General features: G+C 46.5%; 2 protein-coding genes across 3 annotated transcripts; both read left to right on the plus strand.

The window, feature by feature from the left end:
• The first annotated feature begins 876 nt into the window (after nt 1-876).
• LOC119846316 (chitotriosidase-1-like) lies at nt 877-10,501 on the plus strand. Of its 2 annotated transcripts, none has more exons than XM_038379770.2 (11): nt 877-1,099; nt 2,163-2,192; nt 3,196-3,397; nt 4,101-4,157; nt 5,236-5,401; nt 6,104-6,228; nt 6,367-6,490; nt 6,749-6,931; nt 7,149-7,265; nt 8,326-8,458; nt 9,842-10,501. In XM_038379770.2, the coding sequence occupies exons 1-11, from the start codon at nt 1,075-1,077 to the stop codon at nt 10,123-10,125; spliced, it is 1,446 nt and encodes a 481-aa protein (XP_038235698.1). In that variant the 5' UTR covers nt 877-1,074; the 3' UTR covers nt 10,126-10,501. The 2 variants fall into 2 exon arrangements, with proteins under 2 accessions (XP_038235698.1, XP_043356460.1); XM_043500525.1 differs by having other exon boundaries at nt 892-1,099; nt 8,326-8,513; nt 9,839-9,971.
• Nucleotides 10,502-11,251: 750 nt separating this feature from the next.
• Nucleotides 11,252-23,873, plus strand: LOC119846212 (chitotriosidase-1-like). Its single transcript, XM_038379547.2, has 10 exons — nt 11,252-11,411; nt 11,990-12,019; nt 13,102-13,303; nt 13,916-13,972; nt 14,324-14,474; nt 16,621-16,745; nt 18,666-18,792; nt 20,778-20,960; nt 21,188-21,304; nt 23,367-23,873. The coding sequence occupies exons 1-10, from the start codon at nt 11,387-11,389 to the stop codon at nt 23,508-23,510; spliced, it is 1,161 nt and encodes a 386-aa protein (XP_038235475.1). The 5' UTR covers nt 11,252-11,386; the 3' UTR covers nt 23,511-23,873.
• Nucleotides 23,874-24,024: the final 151 nt, after the last annotated feature.

A 24,024-nucleotide genomic window follows, 5' to 3' on the forward strand; every position in this document is an offset into this window, starting at 1 on the left:
GTGCAGCATTCAACAGAATGGTCAGCTAAATTCCGCCTGCAGAATCCTTATTCCCTGTGATGTCAGACAGCAGGAACCCAGACGGATTTCTGGATTCAGGAGTGAGTTTGTGACCCCAGCAGTCAGTAAAAGTATCTTTTCACTTGTAAACTGAGCAAGTTTGATCTGGGAGTGATTGAGGCACAATAAATAGATGGCCTCATGGTGTCATTTTACAGGTGGGAGCATACGTGCTAGAAGTAAGGGTGCACAGCCCACCACTGAAATGCAGCCACCTCTGGAGTGAACAGCAGCAGCTGGCCCATAGTGCTACAAATTTCAGCTTGGAACACTGGCAGATTCCTATCCCCCTTTATGAAAGAACTATGGGATCAATAGGTCCTGGTTTTTAGCCAAGTCTTTACATGGTTTCCAATATTTTGGGAGTGCTTGACTCTATTGCAGGGAGCCGAGAGGCACTGATCATTTTGTCTTTATCCGACACAAGGGTGAGTTCCCTCAGAGAATGTACTGTAGGAACTCCTTAAAAGCCACATCGTCTACTAGTGTTACAGGAGTGTTCCGTACAAGAGAGATGTCTGTATGTATGCAAATAATTACTAGATAATGTGCCAGTAGGTAGCACGCAAGATTATGTAGCATTATTTCTGGGTGTTATAGGATTAACCAACTTCTTTTTGGGCACCATATTCTGCAGTTCTTTACAGGCTGCTCTTAACTACAGTAGGGCTCCTGCCAAGGATCAGTGAATCAAAAGGATAATTAGTCAAACAGAACATGTGCCTCAAGAAATGACTTTAGATCCTCAAAATCTTATGATTCTGTGATCACCAGTGCAATTGCGAAACCTGGGCCCTTGAAAATTTAGGAGATTGAGCAAAATTCCTGCACATAGCAAAATCCTTTAACTGAAGACTGGCAACATGCACTCCTCTCAGTTCAACACAGCTGCCCTGCATGGGTGTGATCAGGTATAAAGAGAAAGACTGAGCCCAGGCCAATGCTGAGCATCAATCTGCAGCCAGAGGCACATCCCAGGTCTACAGAACCCAGCCCAGACCATCTGCAGCCACCATGGGCAAAGCGTTTGTTTGGGTTGGTAAGTTTGCAACTGGAGATGAATTTATGTGGGATGTTACTGAACAGGACTGTTGAGTTTTATGGGATTTGGATGTGAGACTGTACCATGTATTCTTCACACGTGACGTGGATAGGACATTGGGTTAGGCCAACAGCATCCTGCAGAACACCCACTACTAAAACTGGGTTAGAGAAAAATTGCAACTGTATAAACTGAAATCCAACATTTCTTGGGTTAACCAATGCTGAGATGCTTAACTTCAGTGGTGTTGGTGGAAAAGAGGAACAATATAACCCCCATAAGGCAACATAGTATTATCCTCCATCTTGCAGCTGGGACAACTTTAAGGGACTTTCTGAAGGCTGTAGAGGCAAACTGTTAGAGCTAGCATTAGAACGCAGGAGTTCCTGGCTCACAGTCCTGTGCTCTTAATCCACCTCTCCCTTCAAATTACTTAATTTACTTTTCAAGGTAGTTCTCTTTTAGTTCTCCTGGGTACGTTACAGGAGAACCTAAGCTCCACTCAGCTATAACATGGACAGTCTTTGCTGCCACGTGCCGAGGCTGGAGACTGAGAGTGACTTTGTCTTTGGAACTGACTTTGCAACATGTGGTTCCCTCTGGTTTTGACTTTATTTGTATTGTAGTAGTGCTTAAGTACCCCAGTCAGGAGCCAAGGTCTCATGATAACAAGTAAGGGAAAAAAGACAACCCCCTCTCCAGGTGGGGAACAAGGAAGCAGAACAGAGGTGCAGTGGCATACATTGGATAGTCACAGTGGTCTCAGTAAAAACAGGTCCAAGAGGATGTGTGGTCATTAGTTATGCAATGGACTGTAAACTTCTTTCTAGTAGGAGAATTTCTGCATTTCTGCACATTTTAACCTTGTAACAGTTACTGCTAATGAACACAAGCTGGAAGTCAGCAGGCCTGGGGGAAGGATTTTTAAATAACAATCTTCTCTGCATGCATCCGATGAAGTGGGCTGTAGCTCACGAAAGCTTATGCTCAAATAAATTTGTTAGTCTCTAAGGTGCCACAAGAACTCCTAATCTTCTCTTCTGTTTTTATTTTGCCGTAGGTTTAGCTGTCTTGCTGTTTCTCCAATGCAGTAAGTCACCTTTTCCATGATCGTCCATTTCTTAAAAGAGTCATGGGTAGTAGAAAAGAAATCACTTTGGGTAACAGAATAAGGTCCAGTGTTTAGCTGGGATTCAGTAAGCTGTTTCCTTGTTCAGAGGTTTAATTTTTGAAGTGGTCTCTGTGAGCCTGATCCAAAGCCTACTGAAGTTTCATTAACTTCAGTTGGGTTTAGAGGCTACTAATAAGCTCGAGTCAGTTACCTATATGAACGGTACCTCTGTGAGCGCATCCACCGCCTGCATGAGTGTAACTTAGCTGCTTTCAGATGCAATGCTGCTTGTAGGGCAGTGGCAAACAAACAGCTGCTCTCCCATACGACCACAAGTGGCCCATATGCTGGGGGACACATTCACTTTTAGAACAGAGGCAATGGAGGTTGTTCCTACTTAGCCGACTCTTATCCTGTCTCCATTCAAAAATCGGGCGCAACAGACCCTCTTCTCACAAAAGTTATGCTCAAATAAATTTGTTAGTCTCTAAGGTGCCACACGTCCTCCTTTTCTTTTTGCGGATACAGATTAACATGGCAGCTACTCTGAAACCTGTCTTCTGGAACTGTAACACTTAGCATGTCTTAGATGTTCAAAGTCCTGTATCACTGCTGTACTGCAATTCTCAGTGAGGTGGCCATGGGCCACCGCTGTGGGACAAAGTACAAAGCAAAACAGCAGGGAGGCCTAGCATGACCATTTTCTACATCAAGGTGTGCAACCCAGCTTTTCTCAAAAGCTTTTGTCACCTCAGTACCAAAGCAGACCAGTCCCATTCTCCAGAGACAGGAAAGGAATTGGAAGGGAATTCCAGGTCCTTCTGGGTTTGGGGAACCATGACTCAAGAGCTTGAATACTGTACAATGAACTCAAGACAGTCTGTGAGGACCCTTGTTACCAGCCAACTGAAGGGGTGCATCGCATTTTGATTTCTTGCCTCAATCCTCATCTCATCTTGACACCTCTCTCCTATTTCCACAGGCTCTGCTTGCAAACTGGTCTGTTACTTTACTAACTGGTCCCAGTACAGACCAGCCCAGGGGCGCTTCCTTCCTGAGGACATTGACCCCAACCTGTGCACTCATCTCATTTATGCCTTCGCTGGCATGGACGTCAACCGGATCATCACTGTGGAGTGGAACGATGAGCAGCATTACAAGACTTTCAATGGACTCAAAAGCAAGTGAGTCAAAGGGGAGAGGGGCCTATCTCCCAGCACTGGAGTCTCACCCCTAGGGACTGGGGCCTCTGGGTTTATCCTGAAGGAGGAGGCAGACCTGGGATTTAAGCTAAGACACTTTCTAGCTTCACCGAGGGAGAAAATGCCTTTGGAATCATTATTTATGATGTGCTCAGCTGTGTACAAGACCAAGTCAGTCCTTGGCCCAAGGACTTTAGAGTTTAACCTATCCTGTCCACGAGAAGAGTGAATGTGACAGTTTGAAGACTCATGTTGACATCACCGTAAGTGTTAAAAAGCCCAACTTCTTGCATCTGAGACGGATTCTTCTCTGAAAGATCCGCTTGGACACAGAATGGACATGAACAAGTTTTCAGTAGGGTTATAGCAAAATATAATGTATTATCAAGCACTGGGGCAGCAGCTAAGCTAGAGGGGGAAAAAAACCACCATTCAGTATCTCCGGATAATCTGGGGACAGTTCCTTAAACTTCAGGGATGTCCCAACTTCTCCTTTCTCAAATTTATCTATAGGAAGGTTTGAGGGTGTTTACATTGCAGAAGTATGGAAGCTTTCCCCCAGATTAGGCATCCAGATTATGTCTGCGTTTATTAAGATTGGAGAACACTTGCAAGTCCAAGTGTGAGAGATACAATGAAAGTGAGCTTTTTCAGCTGCTTTTAATGCAACCCTTTCTCCCTACAGGAATCCTGGGCTGAAGACCCTCTTGGCCGTTGGTGGTTGGAATTTTGGCTCTGAAAAGTAAGATGAGAGGATATTTGTTTTCTGCATGCAAAGCATAAGGCAGGGGGAGTGAATTATGCTAAACCTCAAAGTCCTGTGAAGTCCAGAAGAGTCAGAAGAGTAGCATGTAGGAAGGAGATTGTGCATTCTATCTACCTACATTAGGCACTTATATGACCACCATTGCCATAGTATCTGAGTGCCCCATAACACACCTGTAGTTAGCCTCAACACCTCTGTTTTCCCCATTGTACAGATGGGGAACCAAGACACAGACACTCCGTGACTTTCCCACAAGTGCACCCCAGTCGGTGACAGAGCAGGAACTGAATCTGGGTTTCCTCACCCCTAGACTAGTGCCCAGTTCATTAGTATTCCATTTCAGAGCTCAGTCTCCAAAGGCAATCAGTATCAGCTGTACACCGCCTTGTGATGCCCACATCAATGTTCAATACAACCGGGAGTTAGTGTAGTCACTCCAGCTTGACACTTGTTTAAGAACAAGATCTCGCCTGGGGGTCGTTTACGCCCTTTTTTGACTAAAATTTGTCACTGCTGAGATTGCCTCAGAATCTTCATTCTGGCCTTGTTGTCATGAAAAGGTGGTCTTGGAAGGCAGAAGCTCAAATACTGTGTCTGGCAATGAGATTTGTGTGGTAACATTTTGGGAAGTTTCCAAATCTCTCATGCTCTTTGACAACAATACACTTCCTAGCAGCTGTGAAGTCTTTGGTGCTGACAATTCATGTCATCAGTGTTTAGCAACTTAGATTTTTTTATATTCATTTGTAAAGCTTTAAACTTGAAGCTCTCCCTGAAAGCTTCCTCCATAGCAAACAATATTCAGAATACTGTTTTGCAGACAGAAAGTCTCTTTCCTGCTCTGGATGTGACGTGGGCTGGAATTAAAGTGAACTGGGGCTGACTATGGCCCTGTGAGCACCAGTGGCCTTGCAGTGGTTTCCTCCCAGCTGTATGTAGCCCTCTGTGCTGCTGAGTTTACCTTCTGGATGTAGCAACTCTAAACTAGCCTCCAAATCTGCAGCGGATGGTTAGCAGCACGGATGGGGTAGTTAACATGTTCCTTCCGTGTTAGGTTCTCCAGCATGGTGTCCACACCTGGTAATCGGCGGACATTCATCCTCTCTGTGGTTGAGTTCCTGCGCAAGTATGAATTTGATGGTCTGGACCTAGACTGGGAATATCCAGGTGCAAGGGGAAGCCCACCTGAGGATAAACAGCGTTTCACTGCTCTGGTCCAGGTACAGTAAGACCTAGAAGTACAGCCCCCTCCCTCCACTGCCAAGGCAGAGAGATAAGGATTCAGGACATGTGCTTTGTCCTCATATTCCACCTGCAAATAGTATGCAGTCTGCAGAGTTGAAGTCAAAGCTGGGGCGCTCTCTAAAGTAGAGACAGACAGTTTACATCTGAAAGGGTCAGAAAAGTGATGGAATCAAGTCACCAGAATGTTCGACCATCTGAACCATATTTTTTGGATCCAAGGTTTGGACTCGTCTCTAACTCAGAGGTCTCCAAAGAGTCAGGGAAGAGTGTATCCAAGGGACATACAGGTAAGGTCAGGGATTGGACTTCCTAGCCTGCTGGCGGCTGGCTCCAGGAATCCCCACCAGATGAGCAGACACATTATGCCACAGTGTCGGAAGATATTTGATTACGTGCTTCCTGGAATCTACCATCAAGACCTGTGCCTTCCCAGAATCAAATCATTCACAGCATCAGCCCTGAATACGTTAATACATTGATCAAATATGTGATCTAATTGGCGTGACCCACAGCTACCAGAATGCTCAGGCCCCTACTCTAACTGTGTTTGTCAGACATGTGTGCAGTCTCTCCTTTAGTTTAGATTTGCGTTTTTTAAAGAAAAAATAAAGATGGAAGGCACAATTAAAAGGGGGATAATTGACGGTTGTTTGGGGCTTTCTATTATTCCCCCTCAGGAAATGGCTGAAGAATTCAAGGAGGAAGCCAAGAGGACAGGGAAGGAGAGGCTGCTGTTGACTGCTGCTGTGGCAGCTGGGAAGGAAAACATGGATGAAGCCTACGAAGTCAAGAACATCTCAAAGTGAGTCTATCCAGCCATGCAGTTTTACAGAGGACCGTCAAGCTACAGGACCAAATTATATTATCCAGGATGCTTTGCAACGCTTCTCTTGCAGAGGGGAAATCAATGTCATCTTAGTTCCTTATTCTCCCTTTGTAGGGCCTTAGACTTCATTAACCTCATGACATATGACTTCCACGGTTCCTGGGAAAAGATCACAGGACACGTCAGTCCTCTCTACAAAGGGAAGACTGACACTGGATCCGCTGTGTACAGTAACACGGTAAGTGTCAAACAACTCTGTCGGTGACCCCTCCTTCCTGACAAATAAATAGAGCTCAGCTGCAGGAAATGGTTGAAAAGTCACATTTCCAACAAACCTTCAGGTATCATCCTTACCCCTGGTGCAAGTATCAGAACTTGCATCACAAGCCCTAGACAACAGATATTCAGTAGCTGTATCACAGTTTGGTTGCAAACTCCAAAAACTTTCCACGCCACGGTCGCATGGAGAGACTTCATGTCTGATCCCTTCGTACAGGACTATGCTGTGACATACTGGAGAAACAAGGGTGCTCCAGCTGAGAAGATCATCATGGGAATCCCCACCTATGGACGGTCTTTCACCTTCTCTTCCTCCGAGACAGGTGTTGGTGCCCCTGCCTTTGGGCCTGGATCACTCGGTCCTTTCACTCGAGAGGCAGGATTTTGGGCCTATTATGAGGTAGGGAAGAATTCACTTTTCCTGTAAGCGGCTCATTAAAAGGTCTTGGGTCTACTGTGATTTAAATATGGTGCCTTGAAACTGCCCCTTTGATCCTTCTATTGGCAAACATTCATAAGATTCCCCAGGAGAATCGGCATCCCCCTCTATATTAATTCAAAGAGGCAGCCAATCTCAATGGTCTCTTCCCATCTCTCCATTTCTGTATTTTTTTCAGATCTGTACTTTCCAGAAAGGTGCCACCACCAAAAGGATCGAGGAACAGAAAGTCCCATATTCCTTCAAGGAGAACCAGTGGGTGGGGTATGACGACCAGCAGAGCATTAAAACCAAAGTAAGCAGTTCCTATGTATTCTTCTTCCCACACATTGTGGAAGGCTGGAGGGGGGCTGTAGGAACCTTCCCGTAGCCCAGAGAGATGGGCTCCGCTTTGCCTCGTTGTGCATATCAACAGACAATGCTTTGTGTGTCCCTAGCACTATGCCTCTGAGAATCTCAGTGCACTTCACCAAAGTTAACCTATTAAGCCTCCAGTCCTGGCTACCTTCTGGGAATGCTAGGGTTATCCCATTTTACAGATGGGGAAATCAAGGCACAGAAAGGAAACGTGATTCGCTTGAAGTCACAGCAAAAGATGAGACTAGAAGATGACTTATGTGGTGTGCTGTGAGTGGAAGCATGGTCTGGCGACTAACACCCAAGTGAGAGCAGGATGCATCTCCTGAGCAGTGGAGGAGTAGACTGAGTTAGAATGGAGAGTCTCCTCTGTTCCTATCTTAGTACCGGGGGTGCATAGTGATACACTGGAAAGGGAGTGAGCTGTGTGCCACAGCTGGGTCTTGTCCCATTGCCAGGAGAGTTCGAAAGCCTTGCAGGTGAAAAACATAGAAACTACTCTCAGTGATGTTGCACGGGAGGAATCAGTCAAATTTGGCCCATCAGCAGGTGAATTCAGCAAACAGGCCCCCCATGAGCCCACATAATCTTTTCCTTGGGTGTAAGTGTAGCAGAGAGGATCCAGACAATGTTCTGGGGCAGGGAAGTTCCGTGACTTGCAATCTGCTCCACCCTGGCAACAGAATCTTAAGGTCATATGAGATTTCAGACCAAGCAGGAAGTAGCACAGGGCTGTAAACATCCCAGACATGAGCACCCTTAGCCCCAAAAGGATTCCTGCCTACGTGGCGATTCATTGGTTCAAGCATAGGCAAGCTTTTAGTATGCACTTGCCCCTTCTCCCATCCACCTCTCAACCTCATAGCTGATTGTTTTGGATTTTCAAGAGGCTCCTTAGACAATAACAGTTGCTGGAGTTCTAACAGAGGAGAGACGTTTTAACTTCCATCTTCCACCAGCACCCAATGTCACAGTTTCAGAGATTTTTCCCCTCCCAGGTTCAGTATCTGAAGAAGAAAAATCTGGGAGGGGCCATGGTCTGGGCCATCGACCTGGATGATTTCAGCGACTCATTCTGCGGCCAGGGGAAGTACCCTCTTCTGCAAACTCTGAAGAAAGAACTGAGATGCGGTAAAGCATGAGTTCATGGTCTGCTCCACACAGATAATGCAATATCTTCTTGACACGTCTTTTTATTATTGGGCAAGAGAATTTTTGTGGGGTGGGGAGAGAGAATGAATTGCAAACTTGCACCATAGCCTCAGCCTCCCCTGAATGCTTTCAGGGTCCCCAGGGAAAGCCCTAATGACAAAAACATTTATGTAATAGACTATTTTTCTTTTAAATGCCCACGTCCAGCATTTGGTGTAAAGCGCAAAGGCTGGAGCTGCATCACTGTTGCAGGACCCAGCCTAAAGAATGGAGCCGGGGACACAGAACACCCTGATAAAAGTTGTCTAAAATCTTTGCATTGGGCCATGATGTTATGCCTCTTAAAATGCACTCATACAAGCCCATTGTGAATATTGGGGAAAAAGCCACATAACTAGGGAAATATAGAGAATTGGAAGAGTTTGCATCTAACACTCATGAGCTGTGCCACCAAACCTGCCAAAAGCAGACTGGGAAATTACACATCAGAGACCCCTCCCCAGAATCATAGCTTTGTATCCGATTAGCCCAAATCTGATTTACTTTAAAGCACCCCTCTTGTAATAGCATTATTTATTAGTTTCTCCCCCCAGACATGTTTCCATGTTGTTCCCCAAATGCCCTGTTCTCTCTGCTCTGCCAGAGCACCACCTTCACACATTTGTATCCCTCTTGGAAACTCATTTCTCAGACAATCCTGCCGATCAAGTTTCAACCCCACCCTATTTAGATACATTACAAAAAAGATCAACCAGAAATACTGCCATGGTTTGTGCATGCCTAAAGTAAATAGCCACACTGCATTGCTGTAACATTTGTCCTTACATATCCCATTCCCCTCACTTGTTTTCCTCTCCTATAACATGGGCAAACTCTTCAGAGCAAGGTCCTAGGAGACTTCGGGGTGCTATCAATAATCTATCCAGCCACCACGTATTTACACTTCAGCATTAAGTCACCTTTAGTTTTATAAGTGTCTGTACCCAAAAGTCTCTGAATAGTATCACATAACGTAGTCCATATTTATCGCACAAACAGTAATTTACAGATCACTTTCTACATCATTTGATTCAGAGTTAGAATCCTTGTGGACTTTATGCTGCGTCCACTACAACTGCTGCGTATCCTATTGTTGGTTTGTTCTGCCCTATAGAGCCACTGATCTAGCTATCAGCACCTTTACATCATCGCTCGTTCATATTTCACAATAAAAAGCCCCGTGTCACCTAATGACCATTTAAACCCACCACCAAGCTGTCTAAAACCTCCAAGGGATTGACCATAAAATGTCTCCCTTTGTTCCATTTTCTTTCTGACTAGTAAATGCCGATAACTTCGTTCCTTCTGTTAATGCTTCCGCAGGGCTGGTTCAGACAACGCCTGTTCCAGAAACCACTATCAGCTCCACGACATCATCACCAACTGTTTCCTCCTCAGCCCTCAGCTTCACTACACTACCATCTATCCCTGCCACAATTACTAACTCCACGACCAGCAGGTTCTGCCTCCATAAGGCCAATGGTATCTACGCCGTCCCCGAGGCCAATGCCATGTTCTACATATGTGCCAACAGGCGCACCTTCCGAATGTCCTGCCCGGAAGGGTTGATTTTTGACTACTTATGCAAATGTTGCAACTGGCCTTAAAAGCAAAGAGCCTCAAATCACCTTCATGGAGAATTAAATAAGAGATCGATATGTATCCGCTCACATAGTTTAGTTTCCTCTGCCATCAAATCAGAGCTTAGGAGATGGTCTATATTGCAATTGTACCCAGCAACCTTCTTCTCTATCCTCAGTGAATTACTTTCAGGAGCAACAACTATCTCAGCAATGCAGGTCAGAGTTAGGGAGGAGAGTGAGCAGGAGCAAAATATTGGCACTGACAAGCAGGGCTGACAGATTCTCAAACTATCATTATTTCTTCATTTTGTATTGGTGTCTTTTAGAGTCTGGCTTCATCCTCTGTCCTTATTTCATGTTTGTTTGCTCCAAGAAAATAAAGCTTTCATTTCTAAATGAAGTTGTCGTACTTTTCGTCTATGGGGTAGAAGTGTCAGGCCCTATAAGCTCGTGTTGCTACTGAAAAATGGGACAGGGAGGAGAGAAGGAATGAGGAGATTTATGACCTTCTTACATCAATACAATACTCTAGAGTTTGACGTGTGGTTCACTAGACAGTACAGTAAAGCATCATGCATTATCTCAGCTCCATATTATTCCCCTTGGAGAGCTCAGCGAGATAAATTCAAGATGTACTGAAGTGTCTGTAGGAGAACACAATCTGCTACTAGTCCAGTCTGCCATGGGTGTCAAAGCGAGCCAAACAGTTTCTGGTAACACCCTCCCCTTGGTGAAGTAGCCACAGTAGCAGAAGTGAAAAAAACAACCAGGCTTATCAGGGTCTGAAGCCCTTTGGGACCAACCTCGCTGCAGTGAGAACTTGCATGCAATGATAAAAGAGTGAGGCTTAGAGATTACGCAAGTCTCTCCAGTACAATGACACTATTTAAAGAGTCTTTGCTCTACATCTTCAAGAAGAGTAATAAACCACAGAAATGTGTATCCAAGATCTCCCGCTCCTTGCCTTGGCACCATTTGTGTTTGTACATCAGGACAGAGCCAGGCTGATAGTAGGTATTGCAAACCCTACACAAGCACGCACACACACGGTGCATGCTAAAATTGCACAAGAATTCCTTCACTAAAAATAGCCAGCTAAGTTCTCAGAGAGAGAGAGTAAATAAGACGGTTCCTTTGTGAAAAAGAACATGAGGAGTTCTCGTAAATCAGGGTTATTGTGACAGACAGGTATAAAAAGTGACAATTTTCAGTGACATTTTGCAGTCAGATACTGTTTCCTCCACACCACAGTGAGAGAATCCAGAGCAGAGCTATATGACCCAGCATGGGACAGGCAATCATTTGGGCTGGTAAGACTGGGGATGGTGACAACGAGTTTAACTCTTGTGCCGGGTGTCACTGAATAGTCCCTAAATTGTATGGCAGTTTGGTGAAGTGGACATGATGGGATTCCCAGCTGGGGAAATCTCAATGAAACAGGCACTTGGGGTGGATTATTTTGGAGACTCATTTGTTAATGGATTGTGACCAGGGCCACCACAAAGCAAATTTTAAAGCAAGAAAGTAATTGAAGATGCTTAAAACAATCTAAAATTTTGTGACGGGTCAAGCAGAAAAGTTCTTAAACATTCAGAAGAGATTCTAGAAAGAGAGAGTTCCAAATTCTGGCTTTCATTTTCGCATCTGCAATTTGTGCTTGCAATCAGGTGCTTCGACATTTAAGTGGCCTAAACTGCACCCACAAACTGCAGGTGCAAAAAGAGGTGTTGTTAAGGCCGTTGTGAAGATTTCTTAGACATGTGCATATGCCTCTTTGGGAGTAGGGAGGTGGGCTATTTATCATCCAAAACTCTAATACTACTTTACTCTCATATAATCCACAGCATCTCAAAGATTGGTCTTTACCCTTGTTCTTGTATTTCTCTAGGTTTAGCTCTCTTGCTGTCTCTACAATGTGGTAAGTAGCCACCTTACATTATCCCCTGGTTTTACAGAGGCCAATAGAAACGTGATTGATCACATGGGATGGGGAAGAAAAGTTGTTGGATTTTAGTAAATCCAGTTTGGGTGGGATTTTTGATTCTTGTACTGAGCCCTGCAATTCAAAAGCACAAGGGGAAAGTCCTTCTCCTTAAAAACAACTCCAAAAAAGCTGTGCAAGGCTTAGTCACATCCTGCATGAGTACAGCTGCCTGCAAGGACATGGAGTCATTGGAAAAGGAAGGAGGGAAGTTGCAAGATTAGGAGGAACTGCAGAGATCATTCTGGCTGCACGTCCACTGCCTCCCTGCCTGAGACCACCACCAGCCAAAACCTCCCCTTCTCTGCCTCTCCCTCAATCCCAGCTACACCCATGGCAGAGAGGCAGATGCATCCCCCTGCTTCCAATGATTAAGTGACCCCTGTTTTACTGTAGAGCATGGGCAGTCTAGTGTGCCCACTTCAGTGCTCTGTGGTTAATATCGACTCCTCCATCTATGGCTTTCAGGTATAAATCCCAGATCTCTGCAGGCTACAGTCCTGTCTGTTAGCATTGCACAAAGGTGCACCATGATCCTTAGTCACTGACAGGGGGAGTGGATCGCAGAGCTGCTTTCATCCTTCAGAACTCAAGTCAAGATTCCTCCTCGTTTGGCTTTTGTTCACCCGGCTATCGCATTACAAGAGATGCACCTTCTACCATTGCAAACTGCCATAGGCACGATAAGGCTCAGTATGTTTTGATTCATCCTGCAGATCACAGCTTGGTTATTTTATCAGGTGGGGCCTGGGTGCCCCCAGGAAGATTCTATTATGGTGCTGCCCCGTAAGAGTCATGCCATGTTACAGCGTCTCATAATAGATCACTGTCTACCCAAGGCCCCAAAGGAAATGCAACAGAAACCACAATCCACTCACAAAGCCATATTGATATTAGAGGACTAAGAGGCCATTCAGGCCTCTTGGGTGTTGTCTTGTTGAGAGGTCCCTGGGAGGTGATAGAGATAGCATAGCGATCTCAGGTTTTCACGGCACCCAGTCCTCTCACTGTCTCCCCAGGTTCTGCCTCTAAGCTGGTTTGTTACTTCACCAACTGGGCCCAGTACAGGCCTGGGGAGGGGAGCTTCCTCCCTGATGACATCGACCCCCATCTCTGCACCCACCTCATTTACGCCTTTGCCAGCATGAGCGACCACAAGATCACCACCATGGAGTGGAACGATGTGACACTTTTTGAGGCTTTCAATGGCCTTAAAGCCAAGTGAGTAACACGGGGGCACACCTGCTTCCCCACAGCCAGGGTCTCGCCGCCAGGCTGGCTGCGGGAGAGAAGGCTCACCCTCTGGTTGAAGGGTAAGAGTTTTCCCAGGGAGCATTGCGACATCCTCAGGGGATAGAGGGGCTAGTGCATGTAGCCAGAAAGCAACAGAAAGCTTCCAGGGGTGGGGAATTAAACAAAACTCCACTGCTGAGCATTCACTTCAAACCCAGTTCCGTGACAGAGGATGAGGGGAGCAGCTGCTCCCCACATCTCGCCAGAAGCCAGTTCGGAGCTGGATTCACAGCTAAGCAGAGCCTGAGCAAGTGAGTCAGCCAGCTTTCCACTGCTCCTGGGTAAGCCTGGCCTTAAACCACCCTGGGCACAGTTTTGATCATCCAAAGCTCTCCAGACTACGTTATCTAAGGGCAGTCCCACACGGACCGCTGTGCTAGCTGGATCCGAGTACCATGCTCTCCCTTCCTTTCCTCAGACACCCACCTCCATGCAGATGGGGGGAGTGGGTGGGAAGGAAACTAAGTCTGTCGAGTGAAAGATTCCCCATAGGACAGCCAAGCCAATCTTCCATTGTTTAAATGCACTTTCCCCCTGCAGGAATCGGAACCTGAAGACCCTATTGTCCATTGGAGGGTCAAGCATGGGAACCGAACGGTAATACTGGGATCTGCATTACTATTCCACTTCTGAGTGTGGAAGTTAATCTACCCCCATGACACACCTGCTTGGAGCAGCGGCGGGCTTGAACCCACCACCTCCAGCTCTGGGAAAGCTTTTAGCTTATAAACATGGAGGTTGAGGAAGGGGGAAATTGGTTCCCCCAAGAGCAGATGTAAAGGAGTATGGGCACGTCTAGTGTGCCTTTGCTGTTGCGTAATTATTGTCCTTGTAATAGACAGTTTGCAACTTATGAAGTGTGTATTTTGAGTGCAGCCAATTCAAACTGTACTGGGAATCTATACTACGATATACATGAATACAGGAGGCATGTCACTTTCATTCCAGCTTCTCTCACATGGCTGCTTCGGTTGCTAATCGCTGGACATTTGTCCGCTCTGTGGTACAATTCCTCCGGACGCATGAGTTTGACGGACTCGATGTAGCCTGGATTTACCCAGGGGGGAAGGATAAGAAACATTTCACTTCTCTGATTCAGGTACAATAAAACCAGTGGGTGTGGTCACAGTCTGCAAAAGGGCTACCCAACAATGGCAGAACATACATGTCAAGCTCATAGCCTACTGCACCTAGCACATCACACACCCAGTGGAGCTAGATCTCTGAGGAGGTGAATTTTGTCCGTCTTTCATGGAGACGGAACCACTTTCAGAAAGAGTTTGGACATAAGGGGAATTCAGAAGCACATGAACGTTTAGGAAGTATCACCCAGGAGAGCAACAACACAGTCATGCTGTGTCAGACTTTGGAAGGTCTGAACAATGCCCATGAAATCCTGGTTTCAGAGTAGCAGCCGTGTTAGTCTGTATTCGCAAAAAGAAAAGGAGTACTTGTGGCACCTTAGAGACTAACAAATTTATTAGAGCATAAGCTTTCGTGAGCTACAGCTCACTTCATCGGATGCATTTGGTGGAAAAAACAGAGGAGAGATTTATATACACACACACACACAGAGAACATGAAACAATGGGTTTATCATACACACTGTAAGGAGAGTGATCACTTAAGATGAGCCATCACCAGCAGCAGGGGGGGGAAAGGAGGAAAACCTTTCATGGTGATAAGCAAGGTAGGCTAATTCCAGCAGTTAACAAGAATATCAGAGGAACAGTGGGGGGTAGGGTAGGGGGGAGAAATACCATGGGGAAATAGGTTTACTTTGTGTAATGACTCATCCATTCCCAGTCTCTATTCAAGCCTAAGTTAATTGTATCCAGTTTGCAAATTAATTCCAATTCAGCAGTCTCTCGTTGGAGTCTGTTTTTGAAGCTTTTTTTGTTGAAGGATAGCCACTCTTAGGTCTGTGATCGAGTGACCAGAGAGATTGAAGTGTTCTCCAACTGGTTTTTGAATGTTATAATTCTTGACGTCTGATTTGTGCCCATTCATTCTTTTACGTAGAGACTGTCCAGTTTGGCCAATGTACATGGCAGAGGGGCATTGCTGGCACATAATGGCATATATCACATTGGTAGATGCGCAGGTGAACGAGCCTCTGATAGTGTGGCTGATGTGATTAGACCCTATGATGGTATCCCCTGAATAGATATGTGGACAGAGTTGGCAACGGGCTTTGTTGCAAGGATAGGTTCCTGGGTTAGTGGTTCTGTTGTGTGGTGTGTGGTTGCTGATAAGTATTTGCTTCAGGTTGGGGGGGCTGTCTATAAGCAAGGACTGGCCTATCTCCCAAGATCTGTGAGAGTGATGGGTCGTCCTTCAGGATAGGTTGTAGATCTTTGTTAATGCGTTGGAGAGGTTTTAGTTGGGGGCTGAAGGTGATGGCTAGTGGCGTTCTGTTGTTTTCTTTGTTGGGCCTGTTCTGTAGTAGGTGACTTCTGGGTACTCTTCTGGCTCTGTCAATCTGTTTCTTCACTTCAGCAGGTGGGTATTGTAGTTGTAGGAATGCATGATAGAGATCTTGTAGGTGTTTGTCTCTGTCTGAGGGGTTGGAGCAAATGCGGTTATATCGTAGCGCTTGGCTGTAGACAATGGATCGAGTGGTATGATCTGGATGAAAGCTAGAGGCATGTAGGTAGGAATAGCGGTCAGTAGGTTTCCGATATAGGGTGGTGTTTATGTGACCATCCCTTATTAGCACCGTAGTGTCCAGGAAGTGGATCTCTTGTGTGGACTGGTCCAGGCTGAGGTTGATGGTGGGATGGAAATTGTTGAAATCATGGTGGAATTCCTCAAGGGCTTCTTTTCCATGGGTCCAGATGATGAAGATGTCATCAATGTAGCGCAAGTAGAGTAGGGGCATTAGGGGACGAGAGCTGAGGAAGCGTTGAAAGCTTATGCTCAAATAAATTTGTTAGTCTCTAAGATGCCACAAGTACTCCTTTTCTTTTTGCGGATACAGACTAACATGGCTGCTATTCTAAAACCTGGCATTAAGAAAGGATATAAACAATCCTAACTTCAAATCAGAAGCTAACCTCAGAGAGGCTAGATAGGAACACCAATGGAACTGTCACTGCAGGGTTCTTGCACCTTTCTCTGAAGCAGCTGGTACTGACCAGTGTCAGACAGGATGCTGGGCTAGATGTGCCCTCGGTCTAATCCAATGTGGGAAGTGCCTATGTTAATTCGGATATTCAGGTGAGCTGCTTACTTATACCCTCTAGGAACTAGCAATGGCATTTGAGAAGGAAGCTCAAAAAACCGGAAAAGAGAAGCTTCTACTTAGTATTGCAGCATCTGCTGGAAGGATAAATATTGACACAGGCTATGAAGTCAACAAAATCTCCAAGTAAGTGTATCCAGTGACACTATTTTACAAAGGCCTCTAGAGAAACTGTAACCAATCAGGAAAAATAACTGAGCATCATCGTGAACAGTTCAATGAAAACATCTGCTCAGGTAGCAGTTGTCAAAAAAAGCAAAACAAAGTTAGGACAAATCAGGAAGAGAGAGAATCATCCTGAAACGGCTCCAATGATATTATATAATTCAGTGGTACATCCTCATTCGCACCTCTGTGTTCAATGCAGGTCACCATCTTTCAAAAAAGGATAGAGCAGAAATAGCAGGGATTCTGCCAGGCAATATTACCTAGTGGGTAGGGCACTGGATGGGGACTCAGGAGAGCTAGGTTCAATTCCCAGCACTGCCACTGGTTAGCTGGGTGACCTTGGGCAAGTCACTTCCTTCCTGTGCCTCAATTTCCCAATGGGTAAAATGGGCAATAACAATATTGACCTCCTTTGGAAAGTGCTTTGAGATCTATGAATACATACACATACAAATATATATAGGCAACAAAAAACTAGACACCTGGAGAGAGTTCCATAAAGAGATATTGGAGACTGGCTTAGAGAGATGAGTAAAAGGGGTTATGACAGAGAAATAAAATAGTGAATGGTATAGAAAAGGTGAAATTGCCAGCTCCTATTTACCATCTCATTATGCAACAGAAGGGGAACATGAAATCACATGAATGCCGCTGGAAATTTTACAATATAGATTAGCCTGGAGAACTCATTGCCACAAGATAAATAACATTAGACTACATTCGTTTAGTTTTTTTGTTTTAAGAGCTATAAATCTTCACAGCTCAGGCCATCAGCCAGTCATCAGTTGACAAGGTTAGACGAAAACTTCCCTTAGAGCAGATTCATTCCACATATGTCCCCAATGGATTTTCTGGCACCTTTCTTTAAAATATCTGGTGCTGGCCGCTATCAGACAGGATAGTGACTAAATGGACCCTGAGTCTGATTCAGTATGACAGTTCTTAAGGTACATAATCAACATACTTGGCCATATACAGTTACCCAGAATGCTTCATATCCTTGTATGCTGTTAGAGGCGCTAAAACTAGGATCTGAATTCTGAAACTCAATCACATGTCAGGAATGCTCCTGCCACAAGAGTTTTGTTTCTATGCTCAAGCCAGAACCAGAAACGGTCCGTGTCCTTTTTTTCTTTTGTGCACAGCTGAGTTCAGGGCAGAATGAAATCACACTATTTCCACCTCTCAAGTTAGCAGAAGTTTCACCAACAGAAAAAGTCAGCAGCTCTTGTCAGATGAGACAAGTTGGGATGAAATGTTATGAGGACAGTTTGCAAGAGATTCCACCTTATCGATGGATCCAAACCCACACACTCATTGTGTGAGAGGCTGAGAGAACTGGGTTTATTTAGTTTTCAGAGGAGAAGAGTGAGGGGGGATTTGATAGCAGCCTTCAAATACCTGAATGGGGGTTCCAAAGAGGATGGAGCTCGGCTGTTCCCAGTGGTAGCAGAGGACAGAACAAGGAGCAATGATCTCAAGTTGCGGTGGGGGAGGTCTAGGTTGGATATTAGGAAAAACTATTTCACTAGGCCGGTGGTGAAGCACTGGAATGGGTTACCTAGGGAGGTGGTGGAATCACCATCCTTAGAGTTTTTTAAGGCCGTCTTGACAAAACCCTGGCTGAGATGATTTAATTGGAGTTGGTCCTGCATTGAGCAAGGGGTTGGACTAGATGACCTCCTGAGATCTCTTCCAACCCTAATCTTCTATGATTCTATGATTCCAGTTCAGCCTCAAAATTATTAAACCTAATCCAGATCTGAATGTAAATATTAGGTTGTCGATCCCTCTCTAGACATTATTCCTGTGTGCCATTATGAGGATGTTTATTTTGGGTTATGTAACTTATCTCATTCTCTTTTTCCTTTCCTGCAGGATCGTGGATTTTATTAACCTTCTGACCTATGACTTCCATGGGGCCTCCTGGGAGAAGACTACAGGACATGTCAGTCCTCTTAGCAAGGGAAGGAAAGACCTTAGAACTGCTGCATACAACAATGTTGTAAGTGCCAAAGATCCTTTTGTCTCTCCTCCCCTCATCCACCTAAAGTTTTACAAGCAATACAAGTTCTGAAAGCGAGGAAGTGACTTGCTTTGGAACTGTTTCCACAGTAACTGAGCTGGCTACCAAGTAGTTAGAGAGACTCGTAATTGTGACTCCTCCACGTGCCTGAGTACAAACAGCCCTGTACTTTGTCAACATTCCTACAACACAGTAAAGCAGGTCAAGGGGTATTTTCAGTGTTGACAGATGATGGGGCACAAGGGATGAGGTTCATCAACAGTAGGACCACATCCTTCCAGCTCTCTTGAAGATATTCGGATGCTGATATTGGGCTAAAACCTGCTGCCCGAAGTTACATGGTGGCAGATAGTGTAGGACAGCAATGTGTCTTTTTTTTAAACTGTATTTAGTGTCTCCAGGTAAGTCCAGTGTGGTCTGGGGTTTAAATCTGGCTTGGATCACGCAGGAGAGGAGTTTGGCAGTCCCAGCATAGATGCGAGTTGAAAGTCATGAGTAACTCCATTGTAGCCCAAGAGTGGCAGTTGTGTCAAAACAGCTTTAAGCAAAAGAATAAATCTGGCCCCTTTGCTCTAATACAGCGTTTCTCAAACTGGGGTCCGCAAGGGTATTCCGGGGGGTCCACGGGCCCCGCTGATCAACGCCTCCCCTCCCTCCCAGTGCCTCCTGCTCTGTTCCCTGGCATGCAGGAGGCGCTGGGAGAAAGGGAGAGGAGCAGGGATGGGACACGCTCAGGGGAGGGGGTGGAAAGAGGCGGGGAAGAGGAGGGGCAGGAATGGAGCAGGGGTGGGGAGAGGTGGAGTGGGGGCAGGGCCTGGGGCTGAGTGGGGAGCATGGGGGTACAAGTAAGGTTGCCAACTGTCTAATCACACAAACCCAAACACCCTTGCCCTGCCCCTTCCCATGAGGTTCCGCCCCTGCCCCTGCCCCACCCCTTCTCCGAGGCCCTGCCCCACTCACTCCATCCCCCCTCCCTTCATCACTCGCTCTCCCCCACCCTCACTCACTTTCACCAGGCTGGGGCAGAGGGTTGGGGTGCTGGAGCAGGTGAGGGGTGCGGGCTCTGGGAAGGAGTTTGGGTGCAGGAAGGGGCTCTAGGCTGGGGCAGGGGGTTGGAGTGCGGGAGGAGGTGAGGGCTCTAGGAGGGGGTTGGGGTGTAGGAGGGGGTGAGGGGTGCAGGCTCTGGCCAGCAGGCACTTACTTCGGGCGGCTCCCGGGCAGTGGCGCAACGGGGCTAAGGCAGGCTCCCTGCCTGCCCTGGCCCTGTGCCACTCCTGGAAGCGGCTGGCACATTCCTGCAGCCCCTAGGGGAGGGTCAGGGGGCTCTGCGCACTGCTCACGCCTGCAAGCACCACCCCTGCAGTTCCTATTGGTTGTAGTTCACGGCCCGCAGGATGGGGATAGGGGCACTGGGGATGGGGGCAGCACACAGAGCCCCCGGCCCGCAAGAATGTGCCAGCCGCTTCCAGGAGCAGCATGGGGCCAGGGCAGGCAGGGAGCCTGCCCTAGCTCCACTGTGCTGCTGGACTTTCAGTGCCTAAAATCTCCCGGTTTGGCTTCAGTAGCCTCCAGGAGATAAAGCCTGATTCCAGGAGACTTTCGGCGAAACCGGGAGGGTTGGCAACCCTAGGTCCAAGAACAATTTTAAATCAAAATGGAGGTCATCAGGTTGCTAAAGTTTGAGAACCACTGTTCTGATACACAAAATTATTACGCAATTTAGCGGTCCAAACAGTGAGGCCAGGAAGAGGAGAGGACAGGGTGGCAAGAAAGAACATTCTGATTTCTTCACACGGGGAAACAGTTGCTGTGGGGGGAGTGATAGCTCAGTGGTTTGAGCATTGGCCTGCTAAACCCAGGGTTGTGAGTTCAATTCTTGAGGGGGCCATTTTATTTATTTATTTGGGGGGGGTGAGGTCTCAGTTTAAGCTGCCAAATACACGTTTAATATTTCCTTCAAACAGGACAATGCCGTGAGACACTGGAAGAGAAAGGGCGCCCCAGGAGAGAAGATCATCATGGGAATCCCAGCCTATGGGCGGAGTTTCACCCTTGACACGCTGGATACAGGCATTGGGGCTCAGGCTTCCAAGGCAGGACTGCCAGGCCCTTTCACTTCAGAAGCAGGATTTTTAGCCTATTATGAGGTAAGGGGCGTATTTGTTCTATCTGGGCTTACTTTGGGGGAAGCAGCTGTAAGAATAATCTGTGATTTTGCATAATCAAAGGGAAGCCGTGCTCAGTTTTCTAACTGAAAATGGTTTCAGTCTGCACGCCGAGGAGGAAAAGGCTACTTTTCATTTCCTCCCCCTGTCACGCTGGCTCCGACCCAATACCCACAGCCTCATCCTGCCTCCGATGTGTTTTGTTTTAGATCTGCACCTTTAAACAAGGTGCCACCACAGAGATGATTGAGGAGCAGAAGGTCCCTTACTCCTATAAAGGGAACCAGTGGGTAGGGTATGATGACATGGAGAGCATTAAAACCAAGGTAAGGAGGGTCCCAAGCATTCGCTTTGGGCCGAGAGTGATCCGACATCTGGTGCCAATGAGCATGACACCTACTTCCCGTTGAGAGGTATGGCCACTTGGCCAAGTCACATGGCAACAGTAACAGCTTCATTTTGGGCAACGTGCATGAGGTTTCTTCCGCCGTATCAGGCTCCCATCGCCACTCAGGCTGAGGTTCTGCCAGTCAATTCCATATGGGAACATTAAACAAAAGTAGCTGGAGGAATGTGACTATTTGAACAGCTGTATCATCATAGCTCTATTGCTGCGACAAGCAAACACCATTAGGTGCGGTGGGAGCTGCCCGTTCCCACTTTTCCATTCTAAGCTTACAACACATTTCAGGGAAAATATTGTTCCTCTTGGCTACAGCTTCTTGTGTCCTCAGCCCAAAAGGCAGCATAGAAATTAACAGAAATCAAGAGTTTACCTGTTTGAATTCTGCCGGGGGGTGAAAGAATCGCCACCACCCTGCTCCCCAAAACATATTGTAAAAATTGTGCCAGTGCTTGCATGCCTGGATACGTCTAAATCTTCCAACTTGCCTTGGGTTGAGCATTCAGATCAGAACGAAGTAAACAAGTTCTACGCATCTGGGGCAGCAGAACTGTGGGGGTAGATGTCTGCGCATGACACACTGAATGCAACACGAGGAGGACTGTCAGTATCAAGCATGAGGCCGTATGGCTTTCTAAGGACAGGCAACAGAAAACAGCCTGGCTTGATGAAAAGTCAGATAAACCTACCACAGATAGGTCAGCCGGCTGCTCTGTTTCTGAGCGCCATGAGGGGAGGAAGGGTCATGCTTTTCTTGCTGTCCTGAGAGAAAGCAAGTTTCCACTGAATGAGGAGTTACTCCCCCACTGCGCACACACAGTGCAGCAGTGGCTGCTTAGGATCAGTGCCAGACTGAGCTATGGATTTCCACCCATCAAGTTTAGGGGGAATATTCTTTTCCCCTGTCAATTAAACCTGGATCACACACACCTCCCCCCCCCCCACTGTACTTTGGAGCTCTCTGTTGCGTTTTGACAAGGGACGTTACGCTGTAGCCAGGCCTCACCACAACACTGACCTCTGGGTTCGGAAGCCCTATTTTACAAGATAAATTGCCCAGGGAAATAATGCAGCTCTCAGAGCTAGTGTTTAAGTGTAAAAAGCAGATGCTGGAGAGAACTCCCAATACCACCCGCAACATGTGGGTACCAGACAGGACCCAGCCAAGATGGTCAGGGACGCACCCCCATGCTCTGGGTGTCCCTAAACCTCTGACTGTCAAATGCTGGAACTGAACAACATGTGGATCTCTTGATAATTGCCCTGTTCTGTTCATTCTCTCTGAAGCATCTGGCACTGGCTGCTGTCACAAGATAGGATACTGGGCTGGTTGGGCCATTGGTCTGACCCAGTATGGCCGCTCTTATGAGTACTCACTAACACAGGGGTTCTCAAACTGTGGGTTGGGACCCCAAAGTGGGTCATGACCTTGTTTTAATGGGGTTGCCGAGGTTGGCTTAGATTTGCGGGGCCCAGGGCTAAAACCAAAGCCTAAGCCCCATTGCCCGGCGCCGAAGCCAAAACCCTTGGGTTTCAGCCCTGGCTGGGGCTGAGGCCCTTCGGTTTGGGCCCCCCACACACACCAGGGGCGGTGGGGCTTGAGCTTTGGTCCCCCCTCCTGGGGTCAGTAGTAATTTTTGTGGTCAGAAGGGTGTCACGGTGCAATCAAGTTTGAGAATCCCTGCACTAACACAATGAAATCCCTCCCTTAGATCCCAGAGGAAGGTCAAGCAGGGAACAGGTGTGAAATACGATTCACAAGAAAGCCTGTTTCAAGAGGCTTTTGCCCAAATGGAAAGAGAGTTCAAGATCTTAGAAAAACTTTGGAGAGACCCGTTCACCCCTCTTGCCTCGTCAGGGCTATTTCTCACTTTAGTATCATGTTGAAGAGAGATGCCCACCTGACGGAGCTCAAATAGCACAGGGGCATCTAAATATCTGTGCCTCATTTCACGCCCTCTGTTTTTTCCCTTTTCCTCCCTTAGGTTAAATATTTGAAGCATCGTGCTTTGGGAGGGGCCATGGTTTGGGCCATTGATCTGGACGATTTCAGTGGCTCTTTCTGCCATCAAGGAGCTTACCCTCTCATACAGGCACTGAAGAGTGAGCTGAGTGCTGGTAGACAATGAGTGATTGCACTGAAGTGCAAAAGTTGCCAGTATATACAAGGAAAGTGATCACTGGAGGTTTTGGAAGCATATTGATTTGCCAGTAGATCTGAGTTAGCTTTGCTTGGGTGTCTTTAAGATAACAATTGTATAAAATTTGATCAGCAGCAGCAGTCTCCTTGGGACATGAGAAAAAACCTTGTTAACCAGAGACAGTAACGTTTGTTACTAACTATATGCACAAGTGGCTGCTTCTTTTCATATTTTTAAGTTGCTTTATAGCTAAAACTGTCCACCATAAAGACAAAGGTGGGGACCACAAACACACTGGATCTGGGTTTAAATTTTCCTGCTTATATAGATTAATAAACTATATGCTAAGAAGTCCAAAGATCTATACTTGCTTAATACAGAATCACTTGAGTAAAAATCAGCATCTGAAGGCCACACACACAAAATGGGATCAGAGATAGAGATGTTGCCTCTTAGCCAATCTGATCAACTGAGCACAATTTCCCATAGGACAAAATTTCCT

This window comes from Dermochelys coriacea, chromosome 21 (genome assembly GCF_009764565.3).
Source record: "Dermochelys coriacea isolate rDerCor1 chromosome 21, rDerCor1.pri.v4, whole genome shotgun sequence".
In the NCBI taxonomy this organism is placed as follows: Eukaryota; Metazoa; Chordata; order Testudines; family Dermochelyidae; genus Dermochelys; species Dermochelys coriacea.

Coding starts and splice junctions, on each gene's coding strand:
- LOC119846316 (XM_038379770.2), top strand. CDS start 1,075: ATGGGCAAAGCGTTTGTTTGGGTTG. Junction 2,193..3,195: donor CTTGCTGTTTCTCCAATGCA/GTAAGTCACCTT, acceptor CTATTTCCACAG/GCTCTGCTTGCAAACTGGTC. Junction 3,398..4,100: donor TTCAATGGACTCAAAAGCAA/GTGAGTCAAAGG, acceptor TTCTCCCTACAG/GAATCCTGGGCTGAAGACCC.
- LOC119846212 (XM_038379547.2), top strand. CDS start 11,387: ATGGGACAGGCAATCATTTGGGCTG. Junction 12,020..13,101: donor CTTGCTGTCTCTACAATGTG/GTAAGTAGCCAC, acceptor CTGTCTCCCCAG/GTTCTGCCTCTAAGCTGGTT. Junction 20,961..21,187: donor GATTTTTAGCCTATTATGAG/GTAAGGGGCGTA, acceptor GTTTTGTTTTAG/ATCTGCACCTTTAAACAAGG.